This window comes from Diorhabda carinulata, chromosome 7, assembly GCF_026250575.1.
Source record: "Diorhabda carinulata isolate Delta chromosome 7, icDioCari1.1, whole genome shotgun sequence".
Classification (NCBI taxonomy): Eukaryota; Metazoa; Arthropoda; class Insecta; order Coleoptera; family Chrysomelidae; genus Diorhabda; species Diorhabda carinulata.
In genome coordinates this window covers 19,812,403-19,836,523 of record NC_079466.1, presented here as the reverse complement: position 1 = coordinate 19,836,523, position 24,121 = coordinate 19,812,403, and the positions used below count along the sequence as shown (strand labels likewise).

The window sequence follows — 24,121 nt, the reverse complement described above, 5'->3', positions numbered from 1 at the left end:
AAAAATATTTTATTTAATTAAAATTATTAGCCTAGTCTAGTGCTACATATTCACTTTAACTACTTAAGCCATAGAATTGTTGATATTAATAAATAATTGAAGCCAGGTTTGACACAATTAGGTAAATATCAAGAACTTATTATGAAAGTATCGCAGGGGTTCCGCGATATCCAATTTCCGTTTGGTTTGAAATGATGAATGGGATAAAACTGAACTGTACAGCTTTTCACTGCAAAGAAGCAATATGCCCATGCACTGTGCTCTTTTGGATACCTATTTATGTACGAAATGTCGAGTTCCAAAATGGTAACTACATACAGTGTTCTCTGGGTGATTAGTTGATCCTCATTCGGGTAAAATCGGATTAAGTTGGTCTGACATCGAAACATTCCATTCCGTCTCCATCCGCCATCGCCATCATGCGTTCCATTTATGCAATATCGATATGTATAGTATCGAAATTTTTAAACAATATCGATATATTATACCGAGTAAAAAGTATCGATTTTTCGATATATCACTGTTCGGATTGCGAATAGTGTCAGAACATTGGAATATGCAAAAATTTAATTAGTATTTGGTGGTTTTATTTATCAATAAAGATATAAAAGGTATTGAATTATTGCTAAAGTTGAGAATTTAATCAATATTCACCAGTTATAGATATCAGAAGCACTATTTCTTTGATATGTTCTCCAATTAAACTGTTGACACAACCACCCTCACTGGTGGTCGAAAGGTATGGGTTGCACATCTCTTTCAAAGTATTTCAAATTAAATATAAAATGTTTGTTATTGAAAGGCTCTTAAACGCAAAAAAGTTAAAGTATTCATATTTTTATATATAAAGTATTTTAAATAAATTAGATTCCCGATTAACACAACCCTAGAGTGAAGCAATCAGCACATTTTAATGTCTTACTTTGTCATAAAGACCCAATTGTTGTAAAAAAAACCAAAACCGGTTATTACAATGTATTGAATACTAGGAAAATAATTCCTCATTTGAATTTCTACTATTATGTGTATAATAATATAATCAGAACAAACCTCGAGGTGTTGCAACTTGCGAAACTACTTTCGAACTCTGTCCTTCTCCAATCCTGGTAGAAGCAGTCACCCAAAATTGATATTCGATGTGTGATTGAACACTTTTCACTTCAAAAATAGTATTTTGACTGGAAATTGTTTGTCTCGCGTTATCAACTTCAGTTCGACCATCCATACTCCTTCGATAGAGGTTGAACTTTGTTAACACTCCATTCGGCTCCGTAGGAGGTAACCAAGAAACTTTGAGTGATTGGGGCGAACTAACGACTACTTTCAGGTCTGCTGGAGGTCCAGGTACTGGAAATGTTGAATGATTACATAAATATTGTCTTCTTCAGTGACAGAAGGTGAAACTGAACTGAGCTGAATAGCTTTAGTCAGTCTCTGAAGACGAACAGCGTGACGGACAGTTTAATTGTGAGTGTTGGTGTAGTGGTAGTTTAAGTTTAAGATGATTTGTACAGTATGAATATGAACAAAAGGTTACAAAAATTTCAACTTAATTGGTTATATCTTCGAGCAAAAATAATTCTTGCTTTTTTTGGTTTGAACGATAACGAAAGTTCCAATAGTTTTGGTACAAAATTCCAAAAAAAAGTTGTAATAATACGATATTAAAATTACTTTGTGAAAGTTCTTTTTCATGACAGTTGTTTTAAAATGTCTTATGAGTTGTACATAAGAAAAAGCGTTTAAATTAAGATTGGACAGATTTCGCAGCCTAACATAGTTTGCATTTTTCAAAATCAAAATTTTCCCCGCAGAACCATTTACGCTGCTATAGCCTTATGTTAAGAAAAAATACGATGCCTGAACCTTCTGAAAAGTGGAAAACTGACTATTTTTACCCGTGAAAGAGCAGAAAGACGGGTAAGAAGAGCAAAATATAGAGTCGGGGCTTCCTTGAGAAAATTACGGCGTGAGTACCATACATCAAAGTATCGCGGAAATGATCAAGTACCGAAAAAGTGTCCTAAGCATACCCCAAACCAATTAGTACAGATACGAGATGTTGTAAACTAAGGCAGATGCATTTTGTGAATGAGGGAGTCATTGTTATGAATGATGAAAAATACTTCACAATTGCCAATTCTGATATTAAAGGAAACGATGGTTTTTATACGGCAATACACAAAAGTGTTCTAGAGGGATATCTAGACCTTATGTGGGTCGAGTAAGGAGGGTAGCTGGAAAGGTATATTAACAACTGCTGGACTAAATAAGTGGATTGAAGACGATATAATGTTTTGGCTAGACCTAGCGTCCTGCCATTATGCAAAGGTAATTCAAAATTCGCTGTATCAAATCAACATACCATTTGTACCAAACCATGATAGCATCTCTAATTTCCGGGCTTATTGTATGATGAATTTGGTCAAACTGATCTCTCCTTTAATATTTGAACAACATATTAAGGCATGAAGGAACAACAAATATCACGATTGATGAAAGCATCCTAAATCACCGTAGCAAACCTTCACTATTCTAATTCAAATGGATTTGTCGGGATTTAGCTGCTACGCCAACTCTTCATCCCCGCAAAACATGGAATATGTTAGGAACGGCAAAACCTAAGTACACAAAACCTCATTCAAAGTTGACTTAATTTTCTATGTAGAATTAAATAATGGGTTCAATAATGAGACATTCCATTCTAAAAATCGTAAAGTATGATTCGCTTTACTACTTTTGAGACATCTATGACTAGATATAATTTTAGATCGTAGCTGTAATTGATCTTCATATGATGATATGGAAATTTCGAAAAACGTCATCGTTTGCGCACTGGAGTCGCTATAAGTACAGGCGGTTCAACCTCTATAATATAGTCTTTTTCCCCATCATTTTTACAATGGACATTTGTTCTGTATGTTTACTGTATAGTTGACAAGGCGTATAGTAATTCAAAACTGCTTTCAAGAAGCTAATTAAATAGTAAAATCTCAAATCTCCTCTGAAACCCAACATTCGTGAATTATTAAGACAAATATACGGAAACGATGGAGAATTTGTCATTTATAATTGGACGAAGGCTTTTTTGTTGAAATAAATGAGGCATTTCAGATAAAATTTCGTTGCTTCGTATTTTAATGAAAACAAATGTCTGAAAAATTGTGAGTCTGCAGCATAAAGTCATTTATCCTAGCCTAAAAGCATTAAGCTGGAGTTATAATTGGTGAATTAATTCAATGGAAATGGTTAGTCTTATACGCTGGGATATAAGATTTTTGCGAGATGAATCTAATCAAGAAATATAATAAAATGTACAAGATAGCAACTATACTATAGAAAAATTCAGTGTCCGTGTGTATGTTCCGAATGAACTCAAAAAATATTCAACCAATATTCATGAAAGCTGGCATATATATGTAATTTGGTCCAACTTAAATGATAGGATAGTTATTATTTGAATTAATGGTCTCAATAATTAATAATAAACTGATCATCAACGTTGATTGTTGTTATTAATCGTAGTGTCCATAAGTCTGGAACAGACGGCGCCTTAAGCAAATTTCTTTACAAAGAACTGTAAAATTTTGTCCTTTGCACCTCATAGATGGCGCCACACTTTAATGTGATATATTTTCTTAGACTTTCAAATCATTCTTCATTTTGTCTTCGTTGCGTACATTACATCGAATATTTTTTTTTTACCTCTAACTTACAGTTATTCTGATAACGGCGAAATTCATTCGCATTAAAAATTCAATTACTATTTTTAGTAGAATGCCAAAAAATCCAACCTTTATGCTCGTAGCAAGAAGACTCGAAGTGCACGTGTTGAAAGAGCTTTTGAAACTGTCGAACAGAGAGCAGAAAGAAATGCAGCTCAAAAAATTCGCACAGCTGAAATTCGTGCACGAGAACAGCGGGATAATCGTCGACAAGAAAATGTATTGAGAACCAGGGTGGCACGTCAACAACACATAGATTCATATAGTGAACAAAACCAAGAAAATCATCGAACCAACCGCGCAGTAACACGTGGATAATTTGTTCGTCTTGCATTTATTGTCAGGTGTTAAAATTTCGCAATGAAACACCGGGCATGTGTTGCGCATCAGGAAAAGTTGTACTGTCACCACTCCCTACTTCACCTGAACCTTTGAAATCCCTTCTTTCTGGCATTTGAAATGAATCAAAATTATTTTTGCGTGGTGACGAAAATTTAATTCTTACTTCCAAATGACGTCGTTTGGAGCATCCAAAGTTTATGATTTGTCATCTGGTGGTCGTAATTTTGATATATTTAAAATTCAAGACCAGGTATATCATAAAATTGGATCATTGATGCCAATGCCAAATTTCATTGAACAAGCAGAAAAGAGAGCAATTGTATTATCATTAGAATTATTTCAAATCAAATAACTCAGCCACAGCAACGCGTGGCCGGGTCTGCTAGTTCGATTATGAAAATTTAAATCCATTCTATATAAAATATTGAGAACAATACTTAAGTAGAAAATAAAAGCAAAAATATGGTAGCCACAGTTGAGTGATACAAATAACCGCATGCTCGTTATACCATTCATTAATAAAAAATAGAAATAGCACTGAAAGAATACCCCGACACTTTCAATAACAATATGATTATGTGTTGTTCCAGAAACATATTTATATATTTTACTTTCTAGTGGGGCATATCTCAAATTATTTGTATCAATACTCCAAACTATGGAACATATTAACAAATAAAACAATACATTAAAAACTGACATGTAATTAGTGACATAGAAACTAGAGTATGTGGCATATACCAGAGAAATCATAAATTCAACTACATCAGGTAAAAATAAGCACTAACTTTTATAATGAGTTGAAGTTACAACCTGAATCTATCTCATCATACAATAAGGTACGAGAGATGCTTCTTAAGTTTTAAGATAGACAAATGAAAACAAATAATCATAAATGGATATGTGATATTCAACATATTCTCCGTTCAAGATCAATACATGTATGCGTTTGAACCAATTTATTTATATTTTTCCCATTCCGATGTGTAGGAAAACGGGAATAAGAAGGAATCATTGGGTGCCCAGCAAGTACTTCATTCATAAACGTTTTTGTTTGAATTGATGTGTGAAAACTCAATTTGTCTTGGTGAAGAATGAGTTTTCTTCCGCGATTGGTTTCCCTGATTTTTTTCGAATGCTTTTAACAAACAAATGCCGTTCTACGCTGCTGTGATGGAACGGTTGCGACATGTCTAGTTATTCCAAAAAAAAACAGACAATTATTTGCTTCGAAGTGCTTCATGCACGAACAACTTATATTGGAGTTTTATGAGCTACTGATAAATTATGCAGCATCGATTTTTATCGCACAACAGCCGATTTTGGACATCTTTGTCGAAATTCATCCTGTAACGAAGTGCGACCACGATTGAATTCGTAAAACCAGCGAAACGCGGTGGGTCGAGATGGTACTTCATCACCAAAAGTCGAACCGAGTTGATCGATACACTGCTGTTGGTTTAATCCACGTCGAGAGTCATGGAAAACCAAATTGAAATGCGAGCAGCCGGTCGCTTTTTGCCTCCCGGGATGCACAAAATCGGTTGTGGGGGATTGGTTCAAATGCGGCGCATTATTCTAGGCTGCTAGCATCCGAACAGGCACTCTATTTGACATATGCGCACGCACGCAGTTTGGTCTTCCCCTTTATTTCTCAAAACAATAGTTTACCAGTCTAAACTCACCGGCGGTACTAGTGATTGCATTGTGAGGGATATTCAATATCTCGCTTTTCTTTTTTGGACTCAACTTCAGTCTACTGGAACTGCAAAAGGCATACCTCTTCTCTTTTATTTTATGTACTGAACTAATGACACACTATACAACGCACATGGGAAGCCCCCACTGTTTGTCTTGATCTCTGATTACAACACAGGATTGTACGCGTCCGGTTGGACATCATAGAAAACGGGTGGATGTACAATGACAATGCTCTGGCCAATACAGAAGGAACATGTTTTTGAAGGTTTATTAATCAAGTGTAACGAAAAGTTTAATAAATGATTTTTAATCCATTCACCAATTGAATTTAAAATAAATTTATATGATCGACAAAGGTGATCTAAAAATTTTGATTTAAGCCGTATATTGTTCCCTATCATTTACATACTCTCGACACAAGATTCTATGAGTTGTGAAAAGTTAATAAGCATTTTACCCCTTTCTCTTGAACTATTTGATAACGTGGAAAATGGAATTTTAGATGACGCAAAATGCAAGCATTATAACGAAGTAGGTATGTCGGAACGGTTAATTAGGGTGCATGCTACGTACATACTCGTATTTATAAAACTAGCTTTATATTGTGCATTTCATTACATTGTATTTTTTTCGCTGTAGTATTATATGTGCTATCGAGAGTGAAGTTGAGATAATTAAGTGCAAAAACTAAACGAAATTTCGTTGATATCAGATTGAATGAAATAATTAGTTTCAAAACTAAAAACACGCTCCAAAAATCTCGTTGATTTTGAAGCAGCGCCTCGAATATGTATATTGAATTGATAAACATATTGGTTTTTCCAAGAGAGACTGTAATTTATAACTAGAAGTGAAACATTCTAAAACTCTCTGAGCCTTGTGAGATAAAATGGAGTAATAATGAAATTGATGGAAAAAATGTGGAAATTGCTATTTGGTTAACTTTAGTTACAACATGTGAGGGACAGACACTTTCTAAAAACTTAATTACTGAATTACGTTATCAATCAAATTGTTTTTATTGGAAGAATAATTTTGAATGAACACATTTTGGCTTGAAAGAAAGAATATAACCAAATCTGGAATCTGTTCGGTGTGTTCCCCGAACAAATAGGAATAACGAATTTACACGAAAAATACGAAATTTGTTTAAAAAAAAAAGGAAATTAATAAAAATTACTGGAATGTTGTGAGCATCATAAAAAAAGCAGCGTTAAAAAGATTTAAGAAAAAACTTACCAGCGAATATGAATGATAATATCATTACAAATTTTCCTAAATTTACATATATTTGATATATTGAATTGACAAAATTTTGTTGAAGAAAAAAATTCAGATGAACCGTGTATATTGACTTACTTCCCAACTACTTTTCACTACATTCAACTCATAATATAGATTATAAATATAAATCAAATTTTAGAAACAATCAACTCTTGTTAACTTTGAAATAATTTACTAGAAATTACTTATGAAGCTAAATTTCAAACTTGAAATTGAAATCTTCTCAGATATTCATGCAAACGAGTTTTTACTAGACGCTTTTCTAAGCAACGATTTAACAATTTAGTTCGTTTGTGCGGTTTCCAAATCGCAATAAAAACTTTCGCAACCGGTTAAAATGTGTATTTAAGGTTTACACTAAATTGTCTCTTACCATCTTCTTCGGTGTGACAGTATGAAGGTGTTGTTAGAACTCCGTCTCCAACTTTGGTAAACGCCAGGACTTGTAAACTGTAATTTGTAAACTTTCTCAATCCCGTTATTACGGTCGTCAGAGCAGTTGTTTTCCTTGTCTCCATTTCGTCATTACCTGAAACGATCGTAATCTCTTAGGATTTTGTGATAAATTCAATTTGATTCGAATAATTGGAAAGAGCGAAATTATAGTATTAGCAAACGTTTGTGCAAATTATACTCTATATATTGGATTCATAGATAATCTGGATTCAGATCACTGAAGTATAGAAATACACAGAATAACAAAATAGGTATAGTTTGTCTGCGTTAAAAAGAAGCGCTTACATTTTACATATAAAATTATCTCCCAACCTCGTACTGTGCCAAATTTAGAACACATTCTTTCCAACTTATTTATTTTCAAATAGATGAATTGGTTTAGAATCGTGTAAAAGCAATTTTGTTCTATATTTTGCTCACTCGCTTCTCGACGTTCGAGAACTATTGCCGCCATCTGAAGCTTATTTTGTGAGTTAGGTCAAATTCAGTTTTCCCGACTGTTTACACCTGTTACGGAGTATTATTCGCAAAGTTGTAGTGGCCAAAAACCACTTGAAAAGTAAGATTTTGATGAAACTAAATTTATTCATTATAAGGCAAGTGATTCCTATTTCGATTCCTGCAAAGAAATACCTTCCAAACTCTCCGAGTTTTTTTTTGTTTAATTGTTTCATATTCGGAACAATTTGCAGTAAAAGCTTTTATCCCATTTCTTGTTTAGATGGATCCAAAACGATTTTATGGTATCAAAACTGTCAAGGTTCTAAAATGCGAGAGTGAAGATAAAAATTTGTCAGACGATGCAGTAAACGGGAGTTCCTGTTGAAGAAAGTAGTGAAGAAGAGACTGACCAAAATGATTATGTCGAAGGAGAAGATATATTTGAGGAAATCAATTGTTTTGATATTTTCTTCTCCAACTTAGCAGTAAAAAATACAAAAGAAAGTGTAAGAAAAAAATTAAATATACGGTTCAAAGTAGACCTGATAAACCACCAAATATCATCTAAGAAGTGATGAATATATTCAATGGAATTTGTATTTACATATCTGTAGTACATTTGCCATCCACAAAGAGTTATTGGAGCACTACTTTGAACAGTCCTGCAGTAACACAAATAATGAGGTGCAAACGGTTTGATGACATTTAAGCACGATGAACCTGGCTATCTCAAACTTTTGAAAATTAGCCCATTTTTGGAAAAGTAAAAGAGATATACCTTCTTGTTCCTAAAGATGAACACCTTGCAAATCATATCAACCAAAGCTCCATCAACTTTGAAACAAAACAACCCCAAGAAACCACAAAATGTAGTTGTGAAGTTCACAGAGTCAGTACCAAAAAATCAAAACTACAAAGCATTTTGCGATAACTGGTTTACCAGTGTTCCATTACTGTTTTATTTAAGAAAAGAAGGCATTTTACATCTTAGTACTGTTTGCTCTCGTTCCTGTTTGCGTATTTCCCAAAGAATCTTATATGAAAAAAATGAGTAGAGGCACAGTTATCGCACAAGTTTACAAAGTGGATGGAGTAGATGTTTGTGTGGTTTCTTGGTACGACAATAAAATAGATAATACAATATAAACTCATAAAGGGTGTTCCTAGACTTGATGCAAAATATTTGGTAGTGAGTAGATGACGTGAAAATAATGCTGTGATATTAAAAAAATGATAACAGTTTCCTATCATGAGTACTTAATCGAGTAGGAAGAAACTATCGTTTTAATACTCAATCAATTTGACGTTTACAATATTCGACGGTGAAATTTTCACAAGAACTGTAATGTATATCTCAGTATAACTATTCAAAATAGTAAATTTCAATATTTGAACATTTATATCAACAAAGTAGCACACATTATAAGGTTTATTTAGATATATCAATAAATATTGAATATATGAACAATGGCTTCTTGGTATATATAACATAAATTATGTTTACGCTTAAAGAAAATATAATTTATAGTTTAGATTAGGATGCTTATTGTTTTGCTCATATTACAATGCCTCGGTTGACGATTCGGCAGTAAACGTCTAGGCTCAACCCATAGTAAGAGCCTTCTATTCCTAGTAACAATTTATTATTTAGCGTCTTAACCTACCAAAAATACGTCGAGAATATCGAATCTGGTCGAAATTTATTTCTAACATAGTTGAACATAATATTTCAATAATTATAACGTATTTAGATATGTTAATTGTATAAAACATTTTTAAACTGTTTGAAGTTTTCCCGTTATTATGAAGCTAAAAGAATTAAATTTTGCAGTCTGCAAGTTTGGAAAATAACAAACCATATTTTCAATGTTTTTTAATAAACTAGTTTTTCTATTCCCAGATACCAAATAAAATGCATTTAGTAGCTTCATCATCAGTTCCTAAATCTACAAATTGAAAGTAGCAACTTATTTATTTGGAATATCTTTTCATTTTCTCAAAACTCACTCATGTCACGAGATTATTAAGATAATATTAAAATGTTAGATTACTATTCAATTGGTTGTTATTAACAAATAATAGAATGAATCGAGTAAACTTCCAGTCGTATCGAGTACAACGCATCAACACACGCTAAAAAAACACGGCAGAAATATTCCAGAAGTTGATCTCTATACAATTTTCTGTGGTCACCCGGGTGATAATGCCCACTGTACTCTACGGACGTAGAACCCGGGCTAATCCGATTCAAGCGGATACAATGGTTAAAGCATCAGAAAAATATGGCAGATAACAGGGTGGTAAAGGAAAAAGCTTGGATGATTCCACAATGAAAGAATACAAGTGGACGATCGAAAATAAAATGGCAGTTAGTGAATGTTGCTGAAACATATATCTGGCACATGGAAAGTCTACAAGTTTTTAGACTAACTTAATGATTAAAGTGTTTTAAACAGGAACAATTTTGTCCTCTTTGGTTACTAGCTCAGTATGAAAACATTCTTGATTAAAAACTCTATATTAGCTTCAGTCATCTAATGCCACAAATGTTCAGTAAGATTCATCACCAGTTTTTCACGTAGCTGTGAAAAACTCATTTCTGCTTTGGCCACTAATCATTTTTTCTGAACCCACGTCCACTGTAGCCTAGTGGTTCGATGCTCTAGAGGAAGTATTGACACTCTTGGGAGGCTTTCTACATAGAAAATTTAACGATTATGATTTACTTATTGTTGTTTTGTAGTGTTTACTTCAAAAATATGTGTAATAGATTCCCTATTGGAATTGAATCGACGCTCTTAGATTTCTCCAAAATATATAGGCATGAATTCTCAGATCAAGCACCATCTATAATTTATATTATAATACAAATACCTTTTGTTGTAATAAAGGGTCCTTTCATTTTCGAAATATTCAGTAGTACAAAATTGTACAATTTCAAACATGTAACAATATGCTGCATATTTCATTTAGTATGTTTCATTCTGGTTTTAATAATTCTTTAAAACAAAATTAATGGATTCCGAAACTTTCAATTTAATTCCGCTCGATACATAATTTTAAAAGGAATTAAACACGGCTGCCGAGTATGGGAATGTAATTATCGATTTCCAGTTTCATAGAAGCGTACATTATCACATGATAAATGGCATCAATTAAGTTATTTCAATTTGCTTATTGTCAATATCTATCTTGGAAATTATTTTTGTTTACCAAAATTAGACATGAGGAGTTTAATTGTATAGTATTAATTGAGGAAAATCGTTGATTTAACATTATGTTATTAGTGGGTTAGGTAGAATTAACACATTGTTAGCATAGGCAAATCGTTATTCTCTTCTTCAGATGCCGCACGAGGTTTCTCTTCTTCTCAATGTTTCCATTTCTTCCTTTCTCCTGCCAATATTTTCATGGCATCTATAATGTTTCATTCCTCATCCCACATCTCTCTTGTATGGTCTATACCATTTCTTCTCTATCTTCTCTTCTCTAATAACGAGTGATTTTTTTGTTGGTACTTTTTTGGCAACTCTGTTTTTGACAGAACACGACGTCATTATCAAACTTGTTCAGTTTGATCTATAATTTGATCATGAATCGACTTACGAACGAATAACGCTTCCAAATTATTGAATTTTACTATCAAAATCAAAATTCATGCTCGGTTAAGAGAGTGCATCGAGCACTTCTTCCAATTTATGGGCAGTTTGGTCGGCCTTCTGAGGCAACTATTCGGAAGCTTGTGACTAAATTTTTAACCCAGTTTACACTATTGGACTTTAAACCACTAACACGCAAACGTACAGTGAGGGCCAAAGAAAATATTGCGGCTGTATCCGCCTGATGACCGTGAAATGTCGAAACGCTGCTGTTCGCAGCAATTGGGCATCTGTTACTGCACTACGTGGAAAATTTTGCGAAAGGATTTGGGTGTAAAACCTTATAAGATACGGCTGGTGCAAGAATTTAAGCCACACGATCTCCCACAACGTCTAACATTTGGTGAATGGGCGCTGGCAAAGTTGGAGGGAGATCCACTTTTTTACCGAAAAATTATGTTCAGCGACGAAACTCATTTCTGATCGAATGGATACGCCAACAAGCAAATTTTGCGCATCTGGAGTGAAGACCAGCTAGAAGCATTGCAAGAGCTACCAATGCATCCCGAAAATTTCACTGTTTGGTGTAGATTATGGGCCATAGTTCTTCAAAAGCGTCGATGGACGGCCGTTACTGTGAATGGCGAGGGCTACCGTGGGATGATTGACTATTTTTTTCCAAAAGAAGAATTGGACATGTCTGACATGTGTTTTCAACAAGACAATAAAGGCCAAATTGAAAGCCGCTTTCGGTGAACGGGGCCTGTCATTTGGCCGTCTAGATCGTGAAGTTTAACACTTTTGGACTATTTCTTGTGGGTCCATGTTAAGGCTAATGTCTGCAGGGATGAACCAGCAACAATTGATGCACTGAAAGCCAATATTGGAGCATTTATTCGTGAAATACTGGCCGATATGTTGGAAAGAATATGCCAAAATTGGACCTTGAGCATGGGCTATCTAAAGCGGAGCAGCGGCCAACATTTGCATGAAATCATCTTCAAACATTAAATTATACCGATAGTTCTATCGAATCGAAATGCTTCACCTCTTAAAAAATCACTGATTATTTACCACTTCTACACCTCTCTAATTAGTCTGTCAGTTTTCATTTTTTATTAAATGTATCCATTTTTATTTCTTCCATTTTTTTCATTATTGGTCTTCCTCCTATTCCTTTTAGGTGATCTATTGCTTCTTCTGCTATTTCTGATTCTTTCTTTTCGCACCCTGTCAATATAGATTTTAAGTATTCATTCGTCGTTAATATTCCCAAGGTGTTCTCTTTAAATTTTTTTGCTTACAATTTATGATCATCACAATGTTATTACTATGCCTCCGAATAAACGTAGTTAAATAATATATTTATGAGAATTTACTTCATTTACTCCATTTAAATCGATTTATTTTCAAAGAGTTCAAGTGAAAATATTGTTCCTCACGTCAAAACACACGATACTATAATTACGTATAACAGAATCCTTTCGGTCAACTTTCGTCCTGGCTGCTAAAAAAATTTTCGCGAAATGAAGCCCAAGACAAATAAAATCATGAGCTTCGTATGTAAAAAAATTGGACTGCTTAGAATTTTATACAATTGTGTATATTGTAAATTAGAAAATCAGTAGAGTTTTCACAGATAAACAATACAAAACAACAGTAAGAAAATCATAACCGATAAGTTCATAAAAAATGATTAGTGGCTAAAGTAGAAATTAGTTTTTCACAGCTGCGTGAAAAACTGGTTTAATGTGCGATGAATAGCAAATAAAGGTTTTGAGAAAGCTAGTGCGCGAGAATAATGTTTTCATACTGAGCTAGTAACCAAAGAAGACAAAATTGTGACTGTTTAAAACACTTTAATCGTGAAGTTAGTCCCAAAACTTGTAGAGTTTGTTCACTAAAATCAGAATACTGAAAACACTACATCCAACAGATACAATTATAATATCTGATGCGCGCTTCAATAACGTTTTCGTCTTCAATGAGTTGGTCAATGTTGAACTAGTAAATAGTGTGTTAAGTTAGAAAGAGGGATAAGACTTGAAAAGACTGAAAATTTTAGTATGCTTCCTATAGAATTGAAATATATGGAATGAATTGTAGTAATCCTGATACAACCAACTGGTATTTTTTACTCACCTCTCCAGGTATCATCCAAAACTGGTTCGTAGGTTAATTTGTAACCTTGAAGTAGACCATTGCAGTGTTCAGTAGGAGGTGGTTGCCAGCTAACCTGAAGAGATTGTGATGTAAGAGCAGCACATCTCACATCTTCGGGCGCCATACTGGGTACTGAAAATAAATTGTACTATTCAAAATATGCGAACTCAAGATCGCAAATTCTAGATGTAGAAAATCCAAAGGTACTACTATTGAAACTAACGAAATCCACATTGAAGAAGAAATTGTTTGTAGTGACTTTGAATATTGTTTCTCATGAAAACTGTTTACTAATTAAAGAAGTAACAGAACGTCTACTACCCGCTCTACTAGGAGGAAAAGCACGACTTTGATCCCTACAATGAAATATTTTCCCGCTAGCATTAACCTAAAAAAGTTGATACAAAAGAAAAGTTTAATTTTTTTCCAATGAATAAATGAAATTTATATCTTCCTTTAACGTTGTATTCTACGTCGGGTATTTAGTTTCCTATACCGAAACGACAATATAAATAAAATAGAAATATTGCAATCTATTGTAAGAAATGATACTTACCGTCCTCCATCGTTTGTGCTGTCACGGGCTCCGAGAGTGGCCCAGCCCCTACTTCGTTGAATGCTTGAACCACGATTGTATACCGAGTGTACTTCTGTAGTCCACTTAATAATATTTCGCCACCGTCTTCCCCATCACCGTTTATTGAGGTGAAGTTGTAACTTCCCATACTGGCAGTGCGATATCCTATATTAAAACCCTGTAATCAAAATAATCAAATATTTTTTGTGTATTTCACACGTTTCAAATTTTGTCCTCGTGCTGCATATACAGTGTTTTATCTGTCTATTCTCTCAAAATCACATTTGCTACGATATTATTTGTTTCACTAATTGCAATTTCAAGATATGCAAATGTTCGTGAATTCAAATTAGTTTTTTTTAATGTATCAGAAAAAAGGAGTGCGTGCATCGAGCGCACGTGAATGTTCGGTATGTTCATAATATTGAACATAATATTGAATATATAATATTGAACATTTTGGAAAATCTTAGATGTTGCTGATGGTTTTTCGTTTTGTCTTGATGATAATAATTCTTAAAAAGTTCGTATGTTTGCCCATCTCTAGCTTACTAGCTAGACTTACAGACATTGTCAATATAATTCCAATAACAATTTAAATTTGTTAAACGATGGTGTCAGAAGTATCTGGCCCAACAAAAATTTGTAAAAACAACGCAACGTAATCTCCTCTTAGCTCGAAACACTTTTCCCAGCAATTTTCAATAAAGTTCGATACTCTTTTTATAATAAGAATCGTCAAGCTTCTCGAAACAGCCATTAAATGCCGACATCACCACTTCATTGCTGGAAAATCTTTGACCACCGAGCTTTTTTTTTCTGGACTCAGAAATGTACCAATTAAAACTTTAATTCATTAGTTTTGACCATTGCGATAACGGATGTGTGAGCTGGGGCATCGTCTTTCTTCTTAGCCAATTACGGTCGCTTTTATTTGATTTCTGCGCTCAAACGTTTTCTCTCAAACTCAATAATTTCGCATAATACTAGCCGTTGATAGTTTTTCCTTTTTCAAGATAGTCAATGAAAATTATCCCACGCGCATTCCAAAAAACCGACGCCATGACTTTGCCTGAAAACAGATAAGTCTTTACCCTGTTTGAAGAGGGTTCTTCCTTTTCAGTCCATCGTTTCGATTGCTCTTTTGTTTCGGGTGTGAAGTGGTGGACTCATGTTCCTCCATGGTTTTAAAACGGCGCAAGAATTTAGTTTTATTTCCGTAAAACATTGCCAAACACTCGATGGAAAAATCTCCAAGACGCTGTTTTTGTTCCATTGTGAGTAAACAAGGCATCCATCTTGCGTACAGCTTTCTCATGTCCAAATTTTCAGTTAATTCGCAATGTACAGCCCTTTTTGAAATGCCTACTATATCTGCTAGTTCGCGCAGTTTCAGTCGATGCTCATCCAGTACCACTTTGTGGATTTTCTCCAATATTCTCTCCAATATTTCTGGAGTCGTCACCTCATTTGATCGACCACTGCGTAGCTGGTCTTCGCAGGTCTAACAGCCTCGTTTAAACTTTGCTACCCTATATTTTACTGTTGATAATGAAGGAGCAGTCTCACCCAGTGTAGAATCTAGTTCAACTTTTATAATGATTGAGTTAATGCCTTTCAAATAAAAGTATTCTACCGTATAACGATGACAAATTTTTTCCATGTTTACATATTCACTGAAAACGTTCAATATTGATGGCTGCCAAACAACGTGGTGTCTTCAGATGGTGTATAGATTGTGTACTTTCTATAACAGTTGTATTTTTCAATCAACTACCGCCATATCTAGGTCAGGCCAGGTACTTCTGGGACCATCATCGTAGGTGCCTTTCAATTTATTTGTAATTCTGTTTTTGCGTCTCTAATGGAGCTTGGTGAATTGGTTACAAGAAGTTGTAGTTCTTAGTAAAGTTCATAAGTTTCTATACCTTTATTTTCTCCATTTTGAAGTATTATATTTAAATCTTAATGGTGACGAACCCTATTTCAAATAGCTTCAAGCCTATATAACTTCGCCTTTCATATTTATCCTTTTAAATTTAATGTTTCTGATTCGATAAGTTTATATATCATTCAAACTGTTCGTCTAGGTTGGATTAGGTTAGGTTATGTTAGGTTACATTAGGTGAGGTTAACATTTATAACCTAACCTAACCAATCTATACAACTGAGAGAGAAATAATCCGTAATTACTGAAGTCATATTGTTTATGAACGTTCTTTAGTACGACACTATTTGAAGCTATTTGCAGTAGTTTTTAGCTGGGATAACTTGTATACTCCACGTCAATTCGTCACCATATACCGACGATATAGAGTATAGTTTCAACCCAAAAAAATTATACCATAGTTCGTCACAAGCCAGGGAAGGTATACCCAATTCATACACAAACTTTCTTATAACTACATAAACTGTCTTATAAACAAAATTTTAAAAGGCGTAGAAGAAAAAGAATATGATACAAAAAATGAGGGAATGAAATATGAATGTATGCACAGGAATAGTAGAAAGGAGGAAACTAGAGATGTGAATAAGAAGCTGATTACTAGTTTGCAAGGCTAACGATTAATGAATTTAGGTAGAACAAAGAGTATTAATTTTATCTAATGTAATCGAGTGTGAAATCAAGTGAATTTGGAGGAGAGTGATTATGGAACGGAATTTTACAGATGACAAAGAGAATGCGAGCAAATATATGGATCTTCGAGGTATACCAATTGATCTCAACAGAACAATTAAGGAAAATAGAAAGATCTGCAGAAGACTAAAATATAATAAACCGTAGATAAAAGAGCAATCAAAGATCGTAGGTAGCAAAATAGAATATTTTAGTGCATTTAATTGGAGAAATGGTATAAATACCGAAAAGTTGAATTGGTGGGAATGAAAATTTAGAATCAATTCCCAATTAATATAATTTTGCTGCCTAAATTGCATATTAATGATAGAATAGTGAAGAAAGTTATAAAAATAAAATTAAGATTTAGAGACAAGTTCAGAATAATCAAGAGCAATGAAAAAATAAAAAAAAATCAATTTATTATTGAACTACTATATTTTCTCCATAAACCAGATTGTACAGTTGATGGAAAAAATGTCTGTTCCAGAAATATATTACTCAATACTTAATTGATATATCAAAAACAACTGTATACAATATAGGATATAATATTCTGTTTACCTGTATATCTCCATGTCTCAATTCCGGTAGTGGTGGCGACCAAGTTACTAAAATTTCTGTAGAAGAAATAGGCCTCGTGCCAGGATTTAATGGAGGACCAGCTGGACGTTGAGGTTCTGTTCTTAGCACTAGATCTTCACTAGGTGAACTTTTACCAGCTGGTCCTTCAGCTATTATATGGAAAGTATATTTTGTAGCTGGCTTCAAGTCTTCTACCAGGGCAGTGAAAGGAAGTGGAGAATCTGTCAATTCTATTTGGTGCCAGGAACCTGTAGATATAAATATCATTGCAAATTAAAATAAGATTGAAGATTGGAGGAATCAATAGGATAAGAGGAAAACTTTGTAAGAAAAATTTTTATTTCAGCTCATATAATATATTGGATAGTACGAAATTGTGAAAAAATCGTTTGCTCTATAAATTCCAATTATTCTATAATTACGCATTATAAATTTGTCAAACTTCTTTAGTGTATTGATAATACATATATAAAGAAAATCACAGGAGGGTGAACATCTATTTTCATTAGGGGGTAGTTAGGAGATTGTTTTTACTGATTTTTTCGTAGAAAAAAGTTGGAACCGACCTTATTTTGATCATAAGTCGCTCAATTTTTATGCTAGAGCTTTTTTATTTTAAAGCTCTTGTTACATACTTTAAAAAATATTCTATGAATTTACCTCGAAAAATTTAAAGCTTTCCCGTTATTTGGATTTGAAGCTTCCAAATTATGCATTTAAGAAAAAAACTAATCAACACGAGCTGTATCTCGGTTTGTGCTGGTCGTAGAAAAATTATAAAAAAAGGTTTTGGTTTGCTTTTATAAAGCTACAATTTTGCATGCCACAGTTTTTCTGATAAAAATCAAAATGTCGATTTTTTCATCAAAAAAATGTTAGAAACATTTTTTTCTTAAAATTACTTTTTCCATCGATTCCTGTGGGTAGAATGCAAAAAAATCCACCTCCAAAATTAAATCCAGGCAGGACGAAAAAATTGCGAGCTAAAATGCTTAATTTCCCAATCATAACCCAACTATATTGTCTTTGCTCAAGTTAATTGATAGTTGTGTGAATGTGATATTCTACAATCTTTTATATGAGCGCTGTGTTCAAAATATTCGTAGTTATTATCAGCTCAAAACCTAAAAAAATTCGGAAATTTTGAGGTTTTCGAATTCTTTCCAAGCTAATGAAAGGTTAAACATTCAATATAATCATTTCATAGCAACCACCAAAAACCTGTAGGAGTTTCATCAACCTCAGATTATTTCCAGGTATCAAATATATATCTACTGGACTCCAACGGAAATAATGAATATTAGGGGTTGCAAATGGTACTAACTTAAAAGCTGGTCTAATATAATAATTCTGTAAGACAGAAAATGTCAATATAGGAGATGTTCAAGACCCGATCTTTGACCAGCTTTGTTAGTCTTTAAATCGTAAGTTTCTGAAGCAGTGAGTGTAAAAATTTTGCATTCTTGTGAAGATATGAATAACAATAATAATATAAGAATTGAAAAATATGAGTAGAAATTGTGATAAATTACATATTACCAATCAACTTACGATCCATCTCACGATATTCGATAATAAATTTGAAAACTTCCTGAGCGTCACCAGATTTGTGCTGCCATTTAAGATTAACCGATCTACTACCAACCATTGCTGCTTCAATGTTTTGAGGGGGAACGGGTGGTTCCTGTACCAATAACTGAACTAATTGTTGGTCTCTTCCATACATGTTACTTGCTTGACAAAAGTATGCACCGCTATCTTTGGCGTCTGCATTTAATATTTGCAGTTCTGCAGCTACCTGCAACAATTAATTAAATTATGCGTTGAACTAGTTTTGATAAAAATACACCATAATACGAGAAGTCGCAGTTAATCTTGTGAAAATTGTTGATTGTAATCAATTAACACTCTTAAATTTATTTATATTCTTTTTTTTTTGTTGGCTATTGTTAGGAGAAGGTTCTTATGTGGGAAAAAATTTAAAAAATGACGCGGAAAATTAGAAAATTTAAGAATACTTTTTGAGAATACCAACCTCTAGTCTAAAATTAGCACTAGATGGTCCACACGGAAATGGTCCAGATTCTAAACACTCTTTGACTCATATTCAGCAATACAATAATTGTGTTGAAATGACATCATTTGGTGCAACAAAAGTTATTCAAGAAAATATTATGCCAACTTTCAAGATTCAGGGTCAAATATATCATTTAACAGGTTCCTTATTGTCAACGCCGAATAGTGACTACATATTCTTGCAATCTATTCTATTCTTGCAATCTATGAGCGATTTAGCAAGAAAAGTCGATCAGCATTGTGAACACAATAAATTGGTGAAAAGAACAACTCTAAACGTTTTTTTATCAACATAACGAATTGGTTGAATTATTCACGACCGCTTTGGACCACAACCCGTCTGATAATCACCAAAATTGTCATCAAAGCTGAAAAGTAGCCAGAAGAAGAACACGCGAGACGTTTTAATGCGTCAACAATTGACGAAGTCGCTATTGTCGTCGTAGGTGAAAATTTACAAAAACGAGGTATTGGTTTACATCGACGTAGCAATCAAGTGCAGCGTGTGTCCGAAATACATCGATTATATAATGCCCTATAATATCCTACCTTATTTGGGCAAGGTGAACATTGATATCAGTTTTCAATGAAGATGATAAATCCAGTTACAGGTTCCGAAACTAAGAAGAAAGTTAGTTCAATGAATTATTATTCATACAGACTGATAGTTCGGAAAAATGAGGACAATCATATCTTAAAATGTCGGCGTCTCTTCCACCAATATGCTGTGGATACGAAAGTTGAAACTGACCGATTGACATTTATCAGGTTGAACTAAGCAAAACTGCGTTCTGAAGAATACATTTATCTACGGGATGCCATCAATGCTGGTGCATCCAGTGCAAAGTTTTTTCCATGGTATTGAGAATTCCACATAGCTCGACCCCATCAGAATTATGACTTGGAACATTGTAACAAAAATTATTAAAGTGGTTTTAAAATCTGCATAGGTAACAGAGTCTTCCTTGAAAAAAATAAGATATTTTATCTAGATTGTCTTAAACTAAAAGCTTGATCTTTGAAGAAACTTAAAATCATTACAAATTGTTATGTTCCAGTAAAACGAGGTAGTTGGTATAATCTGAGAGAAGACGTTGAGATCAAAAGAAGAAATGCGAGTCAAGCTTCAAGAAATATGACAAAGATTAACGGTACAATATTATCATGAATTTTCAAATAAAATCCTATGGACCTAAAGGCGATGTAAAACAATTATAATTTTCGTCAATGTTTGTGAAAGGTTGTTCGTCTGAAATTCATTCATATACAATTATTATCAACCTTTTTTTGTTTTCGGACTAAGTTGGGTTTGGAATTTGTAATTGTTGACAAAATAACAAAATTTTCAACAATTTCATGAACAGGATTTCTTTTTCTAATAAAATGTTGTTATCTAAAACTTTCAGAGAAAATTGACCTCCACTACTTTTACAGAGTAAATAATATTATATTTTATATAGAATGTCGTCATAATAATTGAATTGTACAGTATTATTCTGATTACCAAGATAACGCGGGTCCTGACAATATCTAACAATGAAAATTCAACGTGATATCTGTTGGAAAGCAATATCAAACCACTCAAGTTTAATCTCTGTAGATGTTTTCTTAACGGTAGGTCCTTTCTGTCTGTGACAACTTAAAAGCATATTGAAGTTAGAGGTCATCATATCCGTTCGGGTTTAAAGAACTGTCATGCTTTAACAATATCTAAGTGAATCATGTGATTAGCAGAGATATGGAGGAGGTTTTATTGCACGTTTAATAAAGAACTAAGCTGCTCCAAGTTATATAGTGTAATAGTGTCTACGTCAGGATTTGAATAGTCTTTAGTAACAAGTTTCACGCCTTCAACATAATTGGAATGGATCATTAATGTCTTGCCAGTAGATAATCTTGCCATTATCACACGACTCGTATCAATTCCTTTTACATTGGGCATTTTGTCTGCGAACTTCTTAGGAATGTTTAATAAAAACGTTTATTTTTGATTGATTTTTCAGAGACGGATGGATCAATACTTCTTATAATCAAAAACCTCTTTGTTAAATCTTCTATAGTTAATTCGACTGAGAATTCTTTAGATTTCTCAAAATATCTGTAGATCTAAAAAGAGTGAGCTTATTGTATGAATGTCACTTTTTCGGTCAGTGATCTATTCTTCTCGCCATTGTTCTGATTCATGATGGTCTTTGACCTGATACCATTATTCAACGTTTCAGGTATTTTGATTATCGCTATGAATATTAATTCCTGTAGATAGCTTTGCAAACATCGATAATTGTTTATTCGATACAAAGATAAATTAAGATATTTTTGGAACTATGAAAATTTTAGTTTTCATTGAAGAGGCAATCATAGACGGTGTACCAGACAAAAATTAGTGTTTATCGCGCCCATATGAAAAAGAATAGTTCAAATATTTTATAGAAAAATAATAATAATTAAGATAAAAAATTGAACGTATCAAAACTAAACACTTCTTCTATAAATATATAATGAATAATTTATAAATACTCGTATATAATTACTTGGTCAAACAAAACAAACTTGAGCGTTTCAAAATATCAAATTATATAAAGAAAACTGAATTTATCAACAATTAAAATGAGAACACATGATATTTCATCAATTTGAGAATGGAGATAATGGACACACATACTTCTGTCTCTAGAGACCATACTGAACGTTAAAGAGCTATACTTAAAGCTATACTATAAAGAAACTACAGCCTCAAGCAACAAAATGTTAAGTAACATGGCGTCAAGTGACCTTTAGTAGACGCCAACATGAGTTCTTCATTTTTCGAATAAGTGGAGAATATTTTCAAACTAAAATTAGGGGAAGCTTACAAAGAATATAGAATAGTTCAAAAAAATGTGTACAGAATATAAAAAAGGTAGTTCCGAACTGAGTATATTAACAGAAATCATAATTCATGAAAATTTCACACTTAAATTTCTACGTTTTATTTCAATCTTTGAGCATTCATAAATTTCTTTAATTTCTTATTTTTTAGACCTTTTGATATATTAATGCATCTAAATGTTCTTGAATTTAGTTCTCTTCTGTTTTAAAATTAGTTTTTTTAATAATTTTTGGAAGAAAGATAGATTTTGACGTTTCGACTTTTTTTTACGTCTTTATCAAAATATGATGTTTATAATTGATCACTTCCATCAGGAATATCAAAATAAGGATAAAATCAACTTATAACTTTGTTCTAATAAGAACATTGCTATTTTCTGTCTCCCTTATTTTTCTTGTTAATGTATCTACTGATATGTCCTTACCAATTTAAATACGTATTGTTTATTCCATTTATTGTTAGCGTTTTGTCATTTATCTTGTATGTTAATTTCTAGTCCTGTACAATTGTGCTTTTATTTTATAAGGTGGTTCATTTTAGTTGTGTTTGTCTCATCTTCACTTTCACGTACGTCGCAATTTTTCGTTTGCTGTTTCGATTAACTTTCAAGTCTATTCAATTTTTGTAGGTTCCAAGTTTCTATGTTCATTTATTGTGCACAGACATTTATAATTTTTTTCTTGACTTCATTGTTTTTGATAAGTGCACACAAAACTGATTTTAAACTAACCCCCTTGGTCTAAGGCCTATATAAGACCTATAGGGACTCTTATTTGTAGTATTTTTATCTGCTCTTCTTAATAGTTCTTTTTATTGAATTCCTTATTATATTCGTCTTTCTAACCTGAAAGATATTCGATTTAGTTTGAGTTCTGAGCAACGTATCAGTCTTTTTTTTTTCTAAAAATAACTTGTTTGCGCTGTATACACAAACTATTGTTTCCAGGTAATTTACCAAGCTTGCAGTAATAATCAACCCCATAAGTGCCTTGAAAATTCCAATGTTAATTGAATAGCAGCTGGTAGTAGTCCTTGGGCCTTGACATCTGTGGTAATAAATGAAAGATTTTCAGGAAATTGACAATTTGAGTATAACCGACTACGTGTATGCCCCGTAAAAATTATCCGACAAGGTTATCATGTTATTGCAAAAATGTTTTACGGTATATTTTATTAGAATCAATCGTGTGGTGGTAACTTCCTTGTTTTTATGTATTTAGTGTGTCTGACGCGTCGAGTGACCCATTATTTTTACCCCACATTTTTTTTTTCGCTAAATATTTCATAAAAACTATCGATTAAAATGCAATTACCATTGTGGTTATAATTTTTTCGCGTAAAATTCGTGACAGCTTGGCAGGCAAACGTCCCACTAAAATAATGCGCTAATTTCAACGGTGTGGTCATAAATAAAAAATTTTTCGCAGGTCCCAAGGTCTATAATGTAGAACTAGTTCTAAAAGTTCAGTATTTATCCTAATAAGTCATTGTTTATTTCAATTTATATTTTTTGGCAATATCAGTTACCATCACATTATAACCGCAAGTCTATGTCTCAATTCAGGTGTGAATTGAATTGTTACCGCTTCACCACACAAAATGTAAAAAATACGTTGATGTCCCATTGATCTGTTAGCAACTCGACAAACGGAACCGGTTTCAAAATGTCAACAAATTCATTGCATT

At 33.2% G+C, this 24,121-nt stretch overlaps 1 protein-coding gene across 5 annotated transcripts in view; it reads right to left on the bottom strand.

Annotated features, from left to right (window-relative positions):
- The window catches only part of LOC130896195 (cell adhesion molecule Dscam2), a 260,584-nt gene that overhangs the window by 25,353 nt on the left and 211,110 nt on the right, over positions 1-24,121 (bottom strand). For all 5 annotated transcript variants that reach the window (XM_057804116.1, XM_057804113.1, XM_057804114.1 and 2 more), the window contains 6 exons: positions 19,042-19,288; positions 17,470-17,738; positions 14,268-14,466; positions 13,691-13,843; positions 7,426-7,581; positions 1,051-1,347 (listed from right to left, as the gene is read on the bottom strand). In XM_057804116.1, coding sequence (XP_057660099.1) covers positions 1,051-1,347; positions 7,426-7,581; positions 13,691-13,843; positions 14,268-14,466; positions 17,470-17,738; positions 19,042-19,288 — 1,321 coding nt within the window. The remainder of the gene's footprint in view (positions 1-1,050; positions 1,348-7,425; positions 7,582-13,690; positions 13,844-14,267; positions 14,467-17,469; positions 17,739-19,041; positions 19,289-24,121) is intronic.